Here is an 18,197-nt window from a genome sequence, read left to right as displayed (position 1 = left end):
ACCACTAAACGAGCGGAGATCGTGATACGAGGAAAATACGAGGATCTGAAAGGAAAGGTGGATCGATGAAGAGTACTAAAGCTGCCTTTTATAGCTGCCCTGACATAAAGCGAAGCTGAACGTTTATATTCGCGCTTCCTTCCACGCGTGTTTATGCGTTTGGTACGAAGCTTTCGTTATTCAAAGGTCTCCTTACAACCAATTGCTCTCTTTTCCTCCTTTTTCTTCTTCTTCTTCTTCTTCTTCTTCCTTGGAAGATAAATGCAAGAAGAGTGTACGCGGATACGCGATTACACCTTGGAAAGACCAGGTTGAAGGCTATCGGAAGTTTTGCATAAACGACTGCTGGAGAAAATAAACGGTGAATCGTTGTTTTAATCTACCTTGCGGAACTATCTCGTCCTTATCCCTTGTCCAATAATTGATGGATTTAGGATAAGCCTCCGAGTGGCACTCCAGAGTCAACTGTTGTCCCTCCTGAGCGCCCACCAATTGATTCTGCACCGAAATCATGGGTGGAACTGAAAGAAGAAAGAAGGATCTCCACATCGCGTAAATAAACGTTTGCTTTTCCCTTCGTGTTCGCTTAGCTTTTGCATTTTATCGCCGTGGCTGATAAATCGCGGACGAATAGTAGAAAGCACGATATAACGATGGAACGACTCGATTCAAGTTTTTTTGCTAATTAATCATGTCCAAAATAGAGAATAAGAATTTGAGAAGGTTCGCTTTAAATCCTTTCGCTATGGTGGTTTTAAAATAAGAGAAAATAAGAAATTCGGAATCTCGGTGACGTGTTAACGCGTCTTATAGGATTATTAGACTAATAAGATATGGAGTTGAACAGCTAAATGCTTTGCCTACTTTAATCATTAAATATATTTTTCTTCTAATATGAATATGAATGGCAATATTAATTACGGCATTGCATGATATATATCGCACAAATGGAGATAAAGATACTTTTGCATTATATGGCACGTGTTTTTCAGCAAATAGTTACTTATCTTATATTATATTGTATTAATGTACGTTGCTCGATGTATGTATATACATAGCGAAATTCTAGTAGCGAAAGAATCAAAGGAGATTTTAATTGGCTATTGGTAATATGTACTTACATTGAACAGTCAGCATAATTCTTTTACTAACTGATGGTGGCACGCCATTGGATGCGATGCAAAGGTAGAAGCCCATGTGTAACCGATTTACTTTAGAAATATTAAAATTTGGTCCTTCGACACTCTGCACTGTAAAATAAATTTTAACGATAGTTGAGCTTAACTCGTTCAAGCGCATGCTAAACGGTATACGGTATAAATCTAATCTTTATATGGATATTATCCGTTTTAAAATATAACGTTTTCTAACGTTACTTAACATTCAAATATTTTAAAATAAGCTGTCATATATAAAATTATGTTTCATCCAATAAAAGTCAACATTGCTTTCGTCATATCAAGTATCCGCACGTTTTTACGAATTAGAAAAACAAAGTATCTGAAACCTTGCATTGTCTTTGCGTTCTACTTTATACCATAAATTTGAGAAAATGTTACTAATACGACTTCTTCTGTTCTTATTGGATAAAAAAAGAACTGAAACCGACAATACTCTGTTCCCTGTAAGTTGGACATTCAAAAATAATAAGTATTCCGGAAGCGAAAGGGCTGAAGGACGGAAGAAGGAGAAAGAAGTCGTCGATATCGGTAGAGATGAAATTATCCATGAAAATGTAGTAATATGGAAGTAGTAGCTGATGGTATTGCACCACCATGGTAAGTACCACTCTCTTCATATTTTTTTTTTTATTCTTACTACAGCGTCTCGTTACTAGAACATTCTGGGAAAAGTTGATAAGAAAATGCTGGAACACAGTGTATATTGCAAAAGAAACGAATTTTTACATATGACGTATCTCTTCTTGAAATTGATATTTACGTACGCTATTTTCGATTAAACAGATTTCACATATAGAGTGGCGTGATACTGCTCGTTGAAGCTTCCTGAATGTACGCCTTTTTTCCCGGGAAGTTTCGGTGAAGTTACACTTTCAGACAGTTTGGTATACGAGCATGAAGTTTTTGAAATGGGCTAGAACAACTTTTTTAGCGTCAGTATATTTCCCGGCAGTACTAGCTGCAATACGATGAAAACTACGTCGAAATTTTCTCCTATAATTTGTTTTGCAAAGTAATCAAAAGCATAGCCGAGTTCACAAATTTTCTCCCCAATTTTAATATAATTTTTAAAGTCACATTTTTTTTCTTTTTTTTTTTTTGCAATTTCACAGAGTATTAATTTTTATTCAAAGCGATAGATCACATCGAAAAGTGTAAACTGTATCGTGAATAATATACATATGTACACATATCAAATGTCGAATGTTTTTAACGGAACGTCGTCGTAAAGAACGTAAAGTAGCGCAAAACTTTAAATTCGCAGTCGAACACTGAAAGGTTTTGGAAAATTCGTTCGTCTGGAAAAACAAACTTTTCTCTTAATTGCTTTACATATATTAGAATATATTATATACATGTATCGTATAAAAACTAACTTAACGATATCTCGTGGATTATACGATTACATAAAAACATAATAATTTAAAAGCTTTTTACTACCTAAACGAGGAATTTCTCACATTTATCATTTAATACCTGATTACTTGATCTTTTTATTTAACGTTAGCCTTTGTTCGTTTATCGATTTACATCGAATATATCACATCGTATAAAATTAATTTATTTCTTTGTTTCGCTATTTCTGCGTTCAGCGAAGTTGTTTCTCTGACGGAACGCGAACAATTGTTTAAAGTCTAAATCTCGCGTGTTGCGCTACTAGAAAATTAGTTTCGACAGCTATATAAAATGAAATTTTTCGTTCATATGGTCAAAGGCCAAACGGATATTTGCAGGAAACAGACAACCGGCAGTAACACAGTTTTGGTGTTGTCTTGTCCAGCTACAGGTCGGCAAATTCAGTTTACTTATCCGAAAGTCTGGGTAGTCTACGTACGTCGTGTAACCACGATTAAATCTAGCGGAATATTTGTGCCCAGCTAACAAACTGAACGACGTGAAATACGAAAGAACGAAAACTGGCCGAAACCTAACGAGTAACCACCAGTGACCAGCCCAGCCCTTCGTTACATTTCTTGCGAAACAAATCGCAATTAATCGGTCACGCGGCTCACGCGTTTAAAACGTTTTATTATTGAATTTCGTTTCGACGAAATTTCCAGAGCAATATCCGACTACGATTTCCGAATTCGATTCATCCGAATTTGTCGACCACTCGAGGACAAACAGTTTACATAATTGCAGTTCGTATAGCGAAAGTTGGTCGATTTTCTTCGCTACCTATCGTTTTTCGTTTACACAACAGGAGCTCACGTTCGGATAAGTGAATTAACCGGCATAAAATTTCAATTAATCCGGCATTAACTAAAATTTTGTTCCGATAAATGTCGTTCAAACGGATAGAGTACTACCGTAAACACGCGTTATAATACAATATCGGATTTATTTAAATATTATAACGTCTGAAATTTTCTGCAACGATAAGTATGTGTTCGCTATCGTTCCATGTATCTGAAAATACGATGGCGATGTTATTGTTGGCAGACTATGAGATGTGGTGGAATACGGAACAAAATGAAACAACAAAATAAAATAACAAAAAGGATAAAAGGGACAGAAGCAAGAGAAGTTTTTTAAAATCTAAAAGCGCACGAAACAATATAAAAACTTCTTTGCTATAAAACTTGATTAAGTATTTGTTTAAAAAATTTGTTGTAACAACGTTTCCGCGTTGGTGAGGTAAAAGTAAAGTAAACATTAACGAATCAAATGTAAAATATAAAATGCAAAATGTAAAGCGTGAAATGGAAAGTAAATTATAAAGTAAATAAGATGGAGGAAAATTACTTTTATTAAATTATTTTTACGAAGCGAAAGCTTACGAAGAATATATCGTAACTTATTCGCGAAAAAATGAAAAATAACGCTCTGTATATCGTCCGAATGACGATAATGAGCCGAGAAAGAATAAGGCTAAAGACTTTATATCACTAACACAAATATAATGTCGCGAATAATATTGGATTCTTTTTGCCAAGTATCTATTACTGCTAGCAGCGTGTGGAAAACAATATTTCACTTTGCCTCGGTGTTTCCCTTTGTCCCGGTTCTGTCTACTTTAGTTTTGAGCTAAATGAATAGTATCTTTAAACAACATTTACGGACCGACGTAAATAGCAAACAGCGTAAATATCGCGATAAAAGCTTTAAAACGATATGCGTATTTATTTTACTTTTTACGAGGAAGCTTATTTCAATCGTCTTCCAATCGAATAGATTATATTTCTCGAAAATCATTTCTCGAATCGAAACAAATCCTTCGTATAGCCGAATTTTCTAATGAAATCTTAAAGAATCTAAAAGAATAAAATACAGCCTTCGCTTTTGCACTCTCGATCTTTGATCTCGTTGATAGCGAGCAATCTATTGTACGACGATCGAGACGAACTTCGATCTTCGAATTACAATAAGAAGCCAAATCGGTCGTAATTCGTTTTATCTTTGCAAGCAAAGAGAACGTAAGTCGTAGATAATAAAATAAAATTAGGGGACGAGTCATCGACAGCGCTACGATCGAATACGTACTTATCGCGTAATCTCTGATCGCCGTATCGGTCGCTCGGAATATTCATCGATGGAATAAGTCTGAATTTATTTTGCAAGTTACTAGTACTTGCCTCATATTTTCATTTGAATAATTGAAATGATAGAAGCGAGTGTTTTCTTGCTTACGAACGAAATATTTGTCGCGTATTTGATTAACGAAAGTGAGACATTTACGAGAAGCGAAGTTGATCGATTTCGCTTCTGACAGACTCGTATCGTCGATCGCTCGTTGATCGTCATTTAAGATACGAAAGATGAAATTACATAGCGGGCAAGGTGGTCGCGTTTAAACAAACGTCGGTCACAACCCATTCGGTGTTTCATTGTCGGACGCAAAAGTCAGCCACGCGAAACTCGGTACGCATAGCAATCTGCCGGTGTTTGCCAATTTCAATGCAAATATAGCAGATCTTCCCCACCTATGCAAACGTATCACCAGCCTCTAACCTATTGGCCTTGCTCGAACGCGGTGTGTTTGCTCTCACTGGAGATTACAAGACTCGGTTACAGCGAATCTGGCGAATATGCTTCTGCAGCTTGACACCGACACTTGAAAATCTTCGGTTTGCTCGTACAGAGTGAAAGTTATTACGCGATTGCATGATTACACGATTACACGAAACGTAATGCTTGTAACGCGTACCGACACATACCGTACGTAAGCGTAAACATTCGAGTATAATACACGATATCGCTGTCGCGCATACGTTGATGAATTTTGTACGCGATGTAATTGAACGCGCAACTAAATCGCAAAAATATTGGCTTTCGAATAATTAAATCGAATGGAATAACCGATGATAGATAGCGAGTTTTATCTTTAACGATAAATTCACACTTTCGTAGCGTCCTTCCTGTTTCTTTATCCGAGAGTCAATTTGATTGTTCGCGAAGAGATCATTGCGCGGAACACTGTGCATTCTTTGTTACGACTTTTCGAAACTTTGTTTCAACGGTTTTAAAAAATTAATAAACGATAGAGTAGAGAAAGTAAAGTAAAGTAAAGTAGAGAAAGAATTATGAAAATTGTTAGGTATTTGTTGTATCGTTTACGATATTACTTTTGTTCGTGGATGAATTTCAAACTATTTAAAATGTATTTTTTCAATTATTGGTCGACATAAACTCCGATAAGGATTAAACCGACCTTTTCGTCCATTTGCCAAGGGTATTAATTGGCCATCCTCGCGTCGCCAGGTGATGTTAGGTCCCGGTGATCCCGTCGCTTCGCAGTGCAAAGTCACTTTACTGCCTTCCGGTACCACCATGTCTGTGCTCGTTGAATAGTCCAGAATATTTGGAGGAACTTGAAAAAATAAAGGTAGATAGAATTGTCACGCGTGATACTATTACATCTGCGTCATATAGTACAAATTATGGGAGACTTAAAATACTTTATCGAATGTTGAAACGATCGTGGCGAATGCGAAGAAAAATCCTCGGCTTAGAGCGATGTATAACGATACATTTCATACAATTATTGGAAGAAGCAATTTAGAACATTCGTCCGAAAAAATCGCACCGATTTATATCGATTTATATCGATTTATATCGATAATGATTATTTAAAGAAAACTTTGAACTCTTTCCTTCAACTCTTTGAACGAATAATTTATTTTTGGACAAAAAAATGACACGACGTAAAGAGTAAAACAATAGTTTCTTATAAATTAATAGTTAATAATTGATTTCGTGAAACCTTCTGGAGAGCTAGAAAGAAGGAAAATAAAAGTTTTACGAATAGATCGATGTTATCGCTTCTAACGTTAATTCAAAGATCTCGTATTATATTAAACGTTCTATCGACATATCGATACATTATATTAAAAACATTTAAATTCTCTGGATCTATGCACTATTTTTAATAATAATACGCGCGTTAAATGCGATGATAACTTGGAAATCTTTTGACTTTGAAATAGCTCCCGCGCTTATAATATCGTAGCTTCTCTCTAGTTGCAAAATACGTCTGACAATAAACGATCTCCGTTTCCCTTTGCGACCTATTTCTCACTGCTATGCATTACATCCCTCTTTTCCACTCTGACAACTTACACGTTGCCGAGTCATATCCTGTTTCCAGTGCGCGTCATATCACAAATTGCGTCGAAGACAAAATTTCCCCGATTAACCGAAGATTATAGTTTTATCGCTAATTTTGTTTCAGCCCCTTGAATTATACGACAATCTATTTCCCCTGAAAAGATAAAAGACTAACCACTCTTAGAAAAATGTATTCGTTATCCGGATATGGCAATAAAGTAATTTTATATATAGAAGATGATGTAAAAGTTGTAGGTTTACCTGATATAAACTAAACCAAATAACATTTAACCGAGTACCTTATGAATTTCAATACCTTTTCTTCATACTTGATACTTCATAAAAAGGATGTTAGATTTTTGACACGGTTTACGATTGTTACGGTTTGATACCGTGCGTGGACGGCACTTAGTATCGTTTAGGGGATTTTTTTAGAGTTTCGCGCCTATCTCTCAATGCCCTGATTACGTATGCATCATGAAGCAGAAATTCCAAAGGGTCGGTTTGTAACGGTAAAAGTTTGGAGAATTTGTCCGCCGCGATGTCGCTAAAAAGTAGCCGCCACTCGTCACCACGGAAAATTGCCCACCCCTAGACAGGAGCTCGTGGGAAGGGAGAAAGCGACCTATACAAGACACGCTGATTGGTAATTTGATTTCGTGAAAACTAGCCAATCAACGTGTATTAATAATTAATAAGGCAACGTCAAGCGGAACGAGGACTTGCCGGGACAGAGAGAAACAAAGCTGTCCAATATAAAACATTTATATAAAATTCTCCGTGATGATATCGTTTAACAAGGATATTAAGAAAAATACATTTTTCCACGTGTATATAGATTTGTATCGACGATAACATTGCACGAAAAACATTTATCTTCCTGTACAAGATAATCGGAGGAAAAAATACATTTACATCGCAATAAAAAATTTTAATAAAAATGTATCGTTAATTTCTAATAATTAATACCAGAAGTTTCATCTAAATTTACAAAAAACACCGATTGTCTCTAACAAATGCGTATGTTTCAAGAGGTTAATAATTAAAAGTTACGTTCGACCGATAAAAATAAACGTATCGTATTTATCCTGGTTATGTTAAAATTTTTAAAAGTTTAAAAAGATGCCTGCGATAATTTAGAACAACTAGTTAAAAACGTCGGGTTTGAAATTATTTTGTTTATTCGCAGTGAGTATTCTTTGTACGTTCGTGGAACAGAAAATTGTCATCTCTGTGATATTCGCGACAAAAGAAATCGGAATTTCGGTCAAAGGGTAAGCACACAACGCGCGCGCGCACAGAAGGCTTCTTCGAACATTCGTGCCATTCGAGCTGACGTATCCTTTTAAATCTACGTGCAGACATATATCCAAGATAAGAAGTATGAACTTGCGATTACGTTTGCTTCGTAATTCGGTTTCCAACAGTTACGATACCTATGGAAACGTAGCAAATTTCATTTAGAATCGTACGAGTCGTACTGATCTATGGAACAGCTGCGAGTTTATCGCTTAAACGAATAAATTTCTTTCATATTACGGAAGCTTCTTTTGTCTCGATGCTCGTAATTTCGCCTGCAGAGAATTCAGATTTATCAGCATCGCTATCTTAATTTCAAGTAGTCGTAAATTATTCTTTATAATTCCGAGCCATGATTCTACCATCGCATTCCACGTCTCCACCTTTGTCGAGTACCGACATTGTGCCGGAGAGAACGTTTGATACTTTTACAAGCGCAGTTTCTAGCTTTGTATCGTGCATTTTGTATCGTTTCTCGCAACGGGGTCAGCAGGTGTTTTGCGGAAATAAAATTGCAACCTGTTTTCAGTTTACGAAACATAAATTCAGATTTATCAGCGGTAATGATCTGTTACGTCGGATCATAAACATACGTGTCTACGTGATTCGTTTTACGATATTGGACGATGTATCGTCGGTAAAACGTTTAGCATTATCGCAGTAATAGTAACGGTACTTCTGTATTTTACCAATTTATTTCATGGTTAAATAGATAACAATTTTTAGGATAACAGGACTCGTTTCGTGCGCGAAGAAACATTCGAGGGGAAATATATGTTAAATTTATTATTTTTTTACAATTAGTCTTCTGTAAACTGAATTTTTTTTTTTTTTTTTCGTGAGTGTATAAAAATATATATGATGTGAGACCAGTAAATACGAATGTCCAGATATACGCGTATAAACGATAAATTCACGATTTTCAAAGATCGTATAACGAAGAAAACGTACGAAAATCGCTGCAAAAAGTGCGAAATCGTCCGGTTCACCGGTTATTTCTACAAGTTGACATCGCACTGACCCCGTGCCATCCAACATCGCATTAGGTCATGCGTGACGTCCCGCATACAAGGGGATCTGGATCTCCATCGCCTCTGTTCTTGCGTGACTACGTGTTTGTATTTAATCGAGAATTATTAATTAATACGCGAGAGAACGTTTTCTTTCCGCGTTTGAAGAGCCATACAAGCGCGTTCATAAAACCGTAACACCTTTTAGCCTTGTATCTACATAATCATCGTACATGCGGAGATTTGCTTGCTATTACGTAAATTTATGTGATTCATGCGTGTATCGCGTAAGGGGCGGGCTTTTCCAAAAAGAAAAAAAGAAAAGAAGAAAAAAAGAAAAAAGATATAGGAACGTAGAACCTGCAACTTGATACAGCACATTCCGAGGGAAGAGTAAATTTAAAAGTATAGAAACGCGTAAAACTAGTAACTTGATACGGCACATGTCGAGGAAAGAGTAAATCTAAAAATATAGAAGCGCGTAGAACTAGTAAGCTAATACAGCAAATTTCCGGAATAAGTTAGAAAAATAAATTAAAAGGATAAATTAAAATAAATATAAAGTATACGTATATATTGTATATTAAAGATTAATTATTTATTAAAATTTACCTTTAATATCATTCTGAGGTATTTAGAATTTATAATATCGAAGCGTTCATACAAGTGAGAAGAAGGTCATATAGAATAGTGAAATAGATTTTTATGAATTATTTATCAATTATATCTGGTGTCCATACAGACTGGTCGACGTTAATAATTATAACATTACAGCTATTATAATACAGCTTGATAATTTTAGTTTTTTACCTAATATTTAAACGAATAAACATGTTTCTGGTTATACGGTGATTACTATACATTACTGTACTATATACCGTACGATATGTATGTACATATAAGGTGTTACGTACGAGATGTATTATGTAAGCGTATTATATAGAGTAAAAATGAAAATTGTAAAGTCAATATCGCGTCGAAATACTATGATAAAGCGTAATCTTCGCTTTCTCATTTCTTTTCATCGTCCATGTTATTATCGTGTCGTACTACTTGGCCAGACATCAATTTTGTTATCACCCAGCGGTACTGTTTAGCACCGGAGCGTCATAAGCTTCGAGCGAACACGTGTCAGCCTCGCTACGTAAAACGAAACACAACGAGATTCATAAAATGACAAACGGGGAAATCAATCGGTGTTCCATTCGGTGGCCGGAAATTCGTGTTCGCGTGTACGTACGGTCGGCGTTCCCGTATTTTCGAAGCAATAAATCTATCCCTCTCTCATTCGCATTCCGTTTACGGAACGAGTTTCACCGGTTGTCGTAACACTTAACGCAACAATAACGTGCCCCCGAGTTACACTCAACGCCGTCCACGCCGGCTAAGTATATCTGTTCAGCCATAAATTCTACTACGTCGTACGCGCATTCGTTCATACGGCGCGTATATTACACGGACGGGAGTAAAATACATGGCGGATAACTCCGTGCATTCGCGTAAGCGAAAAGATCGTACGATACGCGTAATAAAGAGGAGAACGATAACGGTAACCGACGCAGCTACAACATCAACGGAGACAAAATCGTAACGGATCCCTGTGAATCTCCTCTGGCCCCGAGACTTCCAGTTGGAACAATTAAAATCCGGCTCTTTTAACTTGACCTCCGTGTGTCTCCTGTCCAACGGGGTGACTCTTCAAACCACAAACGCACCGCCGTTTACTTTTGTCGACAACAGAAGCGGGCTTTGCATTTAGCTTGCCATTTGCGGAACCGGCAGTTCCTACGTTGGATCGTTTCCATGTACCGAACTTGTTCATAGACGGACGAGTTCTTTGTGTCCTATCGTTTTTTTTTACATTTCTACGGAATTTGTAGGATTCGGCGGTTCGTATTTCTTGCTGGTGATTAACCGTTGCGGTTAAATTAAACGAGATGCGTTTAAATTCTTTGGTGAATTTTACTTTTTTATATAGAGTAGCATAGAGTAGCGGATAAAAATGTCAGGAAACCGAATAGGTGGCTGTTATTAGTAGACCGCGGGTATTCCTTCAAATTCATATTTTTACGACTACAGTTAAACAGATGGAATCTAATTAATGTAATTAGAGATTTGGATATTTCACGTGTACATACATTCTTCTACATCGTGCGTGCTGATAGATCTTTATGTACCGAAGATTAGTTTTCATTTAATCGTTTCCAAGGAATTCAGAAGAAAACAACACACTTTGTCTATCATTGTCGATTAAGCTGTATAGCTAGACGGTTCGAGATAAAGAAACAAATGCGAACTAACGTGAAAATGAATTCACCGATTAACAATTTGAAAGCGGATTCAGCATTAAAAATGTAATACGTCGGAAGGCAATTTTCTCTGGGATCTATCTAAAGCGAAAGCGCACACTCGCGTATCATAGACGGATATACGATATTATAAATACACATGCATCGGGCAACTAGACATCTCGCTGTCTTCCATTCGCCTATGTCGATTATAGGCGCGCTGACTCTCTCCTCCGTTCTTTCTTTCCAGCTTGCTTTTCCTCCCAGAGCGTCGAATAAACGCGTCCCTGGCGAGTAATGTCTTACCGGATTCGCCTACATGCGAATCGGCCGGAAGCTAGTGTGGTTAGCAGGGAAAGGAGAGAACAGGTGGAGGGCGAAGGGTCGTTCGGGGGATGAAGTCGATTTTATTCCGCCCTACGGCCGGAACTCGATTTGCGGTTGAGTACCCGTATGGGTGATGCTGAATTGGCGGGTCAAAGCCACCCGGTTAGTCTATCGATGCCCTCCCACTTGTACGCTATCCCCGTTCACTCTGCCGTTCTACCACTCTCTTCCTCCCCGCGTTCGTTTCCCTCGCAGTGCTCACGAAACGTCCATACGCTCGTTCCAACTCGTACGCTTACCCTCTAACCTTACGGTGACGTACACGCGCTGTTTGAAACCCGGTGGCTACCTAACACTTGCTAACTCGATGCGATCGAATTAGATACGGAGACACGCGGTACTCCGTCGAAATGACGAAAGCCAACGCGCGAAGGAAGCGTGTTCGAGATTAACGTACAGCTTCGCGTTTAGTTTCCCGATGCTACCTCCGATCCCGCCATGCCAGTCGTAATCACGGTTTCGTGATATTTACTCGCAGTTTGAACGTTCTATTTAGATCCTGGCAGCGAGGTTGCTTTTTCCAGATGGTGCGATGCTTCCGTCGTCAAAGATTAAGCGAGAATGACGTTTACAAGTGGTTACTTTGGCACACGGAAGTCCGCTTGCTTCCACCTTTGTTCGCATCGCTAGGTTGTATTTAGGTGGATTTACCATAGTTGAATCCATGGCCGATGATCGAGCCAATTTCGTTTTATAATAATTCTAACAAAAGTATTGATTGATATACGGTATTTTTACTTTAATATACCACCGTTTACACCTTGAACAACTTTAGCTATGATATTTACGATTATAATTCCCTATTTCCACTATGTGATAGGAAAATTTACTCGCGAAATGCTATTGTTTTAGAAGCGACAAAATTGGTCAGCCAGTTGGATAGAACGATAACAGGAAAATATAGCGTAGCTACAATTCCGGACTGTAAATATGAAATATTCGCATAGGCCGGTATTGATACGGATGATCGAGCATTTGAAAGTTAAAGTGTTAATTTCGAAGGACGTTAAAGTGGGATGTAACGGCAAAATGTAACTAAAAAATTAGAATTTGTACGCAACGCGACGTAAGAGTGATCGAAACAGACAAGTAACTACCGGCGCACGAACAATCTCGAATTGTTACGTGTATAATGGGAAAATATATGGCGAATATTTCAAGTTACAGAGTTATTTTACTCTTATCGTAAGCGTAATCGACACTGCTCTGGGTTGTTCAACGGAGCCCCGACGAATTACTCCTATTCACCTAACAATCTAAATATAGAATGGCTATTCCGTTTAGCTACAGCGATCGTCTTTGCCATCTCAAAACGCTATAAATGCGTTTCCGGTGTGACGATATATTTCTTCGTAACAAAGAAGCTTCCAATTACGCGTTCAATTACGAAAAGTATATTCCCGTCTGACTAATATGTTGTCTTTATGTCAATCCCTCTTAAATATTTCCGCAGCGTTACTAACGAAGATAAGCGCGTAATCGATTAATCAAGTACAAACGATTTAAATAGAAAATCGAAAATTTTATTTATCGGATCTTTTATTTGCAGACAGAATGTAGAATGTATTTGTACGAATACATTGTTTTGCGACATTCTACGGCAAGCTAAACGATAAATAACTTTTATCGAAAAAGATCAACCAACCGAATCGATCTGAATCTGTTTCGTTTATTTCATTTCTCTTTCGTTTTCGATATGACGGTACAGTCGTTTCGCCGAAGACACTTTATATCCCACTTTCGTTATGGATTAAAGTGAATTCGATGGAGAGTGAAAAGGTAGACGAGATACGACACCAAAAGTGCCATCGATATGGCATTTTTGGCTATATTTGGCTTCTCGATGGTAATAAATGGCAAAAAATACGATGTAACAGGTTATAGTATACTTAACCGATAGTTAATCATTAGTAATTTTCTATAACTGATAATTTGCATAAATATATGATATATAAATCATTAATCGTAGCAAAAGTACGCATTTTTTAATAACATTTTTTTGTATCTAAACACGCTTATTTTGATAAGGTAACGCTGTAAGATAAGTTGACATGTTTGGTTTATATAGAAAATTTTGACCTTTTTTTTTTTATTAACATCAAGCGAAGTAGCTACATAACGTTAAGATTGTTATCTGCTTTTTATCGACCGAGTATTAGATGTAGCGGTATGGTGATATTACACTAGCCTGTTTGAAATGAAATTAAAAAAACAAAATGATTTATTTGTAAAGTTTCAAAGAGGGATTGAGCGATTCGATTACGATAAACTAGTTGAGCAGGCTACTTGCGAGACTTGATTCGTAATGGCGAAGTAAGATCCGCGATAAAGATAGACTCCAGGGAAATTAGACTATCTGCTCTAAACAAAAACGTAAATCAGGATATACGTTCCCCTATATATTCGATCATTATTCGGCGATCAAAAAAACAAATATAGCGATACTTAACTTTGCGGAAAAATATTTGAAATTCGTTATCTTGGCGTGGTGCTAGAATACGTCAAACGGTTTAATGAGATACGTAAAAGATACGTACAAGTATCGAGTAACGTATAGTTGTAAATGTAAAATCTTTAATTACGCGTGTGATAAATTACCGTATGTCTCAGAGTCGAATAATCCAAGTTTGTCAATGCGATGTACGAGTAAAACTAACCAAAAGACGTAACTATTGTACGCGTAACGTCTAAGAAGTTTAGAACTGCCTGTACATACCATAATCTATATTCGACAACCTCTCTCTCTCTCTCTCTCTCTCTCTCTCTCTCTCTCTCTCTCTCTCTTAGGACTCGATGTAACGTTTTATATGCATCATAATATCGAGACTGTTCTCGGATTTAATTAACAGCTGATGAAATTTTCTTTGAGAAGGATTTCCTCGATATATCTCGCGAAGAAACATCTTTGAAACTGTGCTGTATCCTTAAAACGAAGCTGATGACAAGGGCGAAAAGCACAGCACGATCCGCGTATAATTTATAATCGTTAACAAGGGAATTTTTCTCCGGCCATTATCCCTTTTGTCTAGGGGGCGAGGTAGGTCTGTTAGTTCGAAAGCAACTTCTTGCATCCTGCATCAATCTGAATCTGGCTCGTTTATTCTGTGCCGTGCTTCCATCGCTTCTACACTCGCCGGAATTCACCCTTTTCCAGCGTAACCGAGGCGGTAGCTTCGTGAAACGTCCTTCCTACCGATCACACTGACATTTCGTGCCAGCCCGGCTAGGATTGAAACCAGATGGTTGAAAAAGTGCCGTTCACTGAACGATCACCGCAAGCCGAGCGTGGCTTAATTTCGATGCGTAAAGCGAACGATCGTTCGATACTTTCGCGTGCGCCACTGGACATGGCATGTACAAAAATAAAGGATTCGTTATTGAGTCCGAACGATATTGTAACCTGTGCAGCGGACTACCACGCGGGACAGCGTCTAATAAATTTCCCTCGAATAAAGGGTCTCAGTTAAGTTCCGTTCTATCTGCACGACGAAGCTAGCAACAACGCAAGAAAAAAGTAATAGCTTTTTATAGAACAGCCGTTTGTTTCCATTATCAAAATTGGACGGTTGGTGTACATACGACTGATTAGCTTAATTGCACGCGATAACAGAAAATGTGACAAGTTATTACTCACCGATAAAAGTTTGGTAGCTTTTACCGAATGGTATCGTTCGCATGTGATATTCCTTTTCGTAATTACGTAATTGGTTATGTTTGGCTAAAAATATATGTACACGATCTTTTTCTACGGCATATTCAACGTGTTTCGTTTCTCCTCGTCTCTTCTCGTTTTAAAATACCTAATATGGAGAAAACTCCCGTCTTTCATTTGATTAAATCGTTAACTGTAAATTTTATGTACCTCGCTGTTGTTGCCGTTGTCGTTGTTGTTATCGTTATTTGACGTCGCACCAACTGCAAAGTTATTAATTGCAGACACGCGAGACTTACAATTTTGGGTGGATCCCGAATCACTGGAAACCAGTAGAAACCGCGCTGAAATAAACACGATACAACTACGAATATGAACGGAGTCGCAGAGGTGCCGACTGAGACTAGGAATTCGGACCAAAGACTCTCCGGTAATTGTTAAAATGATACTTGTAAAATGTTAGCTTTTAGTTTCATTCTCTTTTGCGTCTCTTATTCAGATGGATACATCTACGTACGTTTGATTCTCTACCCAATTTCAATATATATATATATATATAATAAAATAATAAAATAATAAAATAATAAAATATAAATTTAAGTAAAACACGAGTGTCTCGAGATACGAATGAGACGACATGAGACGTATAGAAGAGAGCCATTTAGTTGTAGATTATGAACACAGTAACATAAATAACCGTGATGTGGAAGGAACGCTTCGGCCGTAAATAAAGCTTCGTTACGTAAAGAGCGACGTGTTCGATTTTTATTTATGAGCGAATATAACATTTGGATAAAACATTATTACGGTTGGATCTAAATCTCGATACAAGAGAAAACGTGACTCTTAAGTTAATTTGAAAAGATATTTCTAAACATCGTTGGTAAAAATTCGTTCTGTCGAAGACTATGTGTAATCGTCTTTTTTTATAAACGTAGAACAACGGAATATTTGTAATTGCACGCGATGGCAAAGAAAGGTTCTTTGATCATTTGAACGCAGTATGACGTGGATAATATTCGTCGTAATATTGAAATTAACAAATTACCATGCAGTTTTGAATTTTCAAACGAAAAATCGTTTCTTTCTATTTGCTGTTACTTAGCCGTATACCTATGCGAGAACCACTTGCAATCACGGAAAAAGGAACTACATTCTCGGCAGAGCTAAACTCTATTGCGGCCAGAATACGGAAACGAAGCACTTTATCACATATAAAATATGCAACTTACAAGTTTGATGCTACCAGCAAGCTGGATATTCCCACAAGAAGATTATAAAAGTGACAAGAGCAAGTTAGTTTCTATATTTCGTGAACAACTAGTTTGTATAAAAATTTCGCACAACGTGAAATTTCCATCTATTATGGAACCAGATTAATTGTTTTTAAAGGAACTTGACAAATTAATCAACCGTGTTATAAATCATAAATAAATGAAGTAGAAGTCAACGTGCTAAATAATCGTACGATATTTTAAATCGTTTCTCCGTTTTTCGTAATTCCGTAATTTATCATTTGTAGTGTAATCTGAATTTTCACAGCGTGTTTCGAAATCATGGAATAATTACTCTAAAATTCGTCGAAAATTTTTCGCTGAACATTGTGCTTCCACAAACAAAACCGTTGCTGCTTTTAATCAGAACTTTGTTGTCTCGACACTTGCAATTTCATATCCAGCCTGAATATTCATAAACTTAAATTCGTTACGCCGCGCAAAGAGGCGTTTTACGTGTTACTTCTTTGTCGAAACATTAAAACGAAAATAAAAATTCAATGACGCGTTTTCAAGAACAATACGCCAAGCCCTTTCTTTGCAACGTTATCAGTTTGCGTTACATTAAATCCACGAATCGATACGACGGTATAATACGACGTGTAACTCAACGTTAGCTTTGATTTTAAACAGCTTAATTATACCCTCTGCGATATTATGAATAATTCTGGATGTTAAGAGTTAATGGTAATTAGCTGTTAATAATTATAAATAAAATAACAAATTGGATGATAATGTATAGTGAAATATACGATAAAGAAGGAAAACACGGCATTAGCTGTGAACAAAGGATAATATAAATACACTAGCTGGCGAAAAGTGATCAAAGTTTGCGACACAAGTATAAGTATTTGGAAATATCGCAGCCACGCATTTAATACGATAATGGAGGTTTTATACGATTGGAGAGCAGCAAAGAATCGTAATATTCTAATGTAAACTGTGATTTAAAACTAGACATTACGAATTAAAAGCCATCCTCTTTCATACGAAATACTCCGATAATCGTCTTTCATTCGTTCAAACGGAAAGAATGGAGAATTTACTTTGGAACGAGTATCAAGCGATCCGTGCGATTAATTTTTAGTATACCGCTTAGTTAGCAACAATGAAAACACTCGCGCTACTTCTTTCGCGTATCTTTAAACAGGGAGGAATACCCGCGGGAAGAGGAAGAAAATACCGATTAGAGTGGCAGACGATTAACATCTTTCGGTATTTTTTCACGCGTGTAGCTGTACTTGTCGAATAGCTCGATTCGATTTCGCAACGTATTAAAACTCTGCCTCTAAAATAGGTTATTTATCTTGATAGAGCGATGTAAGCCAAACGATCTCTGGTGTTGCAACTACATACAGCAGATCCGAGTATCCATCGTATAATGTAAGTTCGCATAGCGGTGGTTCACTGATTTCTCCTGTCACTACGATTGTACGTTTATACGCGTATAACAAGTAATAATACGTTCAGGCAAATGAATTCGATTGGCAGAACTTTAATCGGCCGCTAATTCAAATTTCGTTGCAATAAACGGCGCTCTGCTGTAACTGACTTAGCTA

At 37.2% G+C, this 18,197-nt stretch overlaps 1 protein-coding gene and 1 long non-coding RNA gene across 4 annotated transcripts in view; one reads left to right on the top strand and one right to left on the bottom strand.

Moving 5' to 3' along the window:
- Window positions 1–18,197, bottom strand: part of LOC138185117 (lachesin) — a 255,046-nt gene that overhangs the window by 14,755 nt on the left and 222,094 nt on the right. For both annotated transcript variants that reach the window (XM_069123807.1, XM_069123808.1), the window contains exons 4-6: window positions 5,833–5,991; window positions 1,122–1,250; window positions 384–521 (exon numbers count right to left, since the gene is read on the bottom strand). In XM_069123807.1, the coding sequence (XP_068979908.1) occupies window positions 384–521; window positions 1,122–1,250; window positions 5,833–5,991 (426 nt within the window). The remainder of the gene's footprint in view (window positions 1–383; window positions 522–1,121; window positions 1,251–5,832; window positions 5,992–18,197) is intronic.
- On the top strand, window positions 780–16,775 carry LOC138185120 (uncharacterized). Of its 2 annotated transcripts, XR_011174538.1 has the most exons (4): window positions 780–1,185; window positions 1,597–1,778; window positions 15,649–15,794; window positions 16,470–16,775. It is a non-coding gene; the product is annotated as an uncharacterized LOC138185120 (long non-coding RNA). The 2 variants fall into 2 exon arrangements; XR_011174537.1 differs by lacking the exons at window positions 15,649–15,794; window positions 16,470–16,775 and adding an exon at window positions 1,965–3,981.

This window comes from Bombus flavifrons, chromosome 11 (genome assembly GCF_040668555.2).
Source record: "Bombus flavifrons isolate JBK064 chromosome 11, iyBomFlav1_principal, whole genome shotgun sequence".
In the NCBI taxonomy this organism is placed as follows: domain Eukaryota; kingdom Metazoa; phylum Arthropoda; class Insecta; order Hymenoptera; family Apidae; genus Bombus; species Bombus flavifrons.
This window is presented reverse-complemented; position numbering and strand designations above follow the sequence as displayed.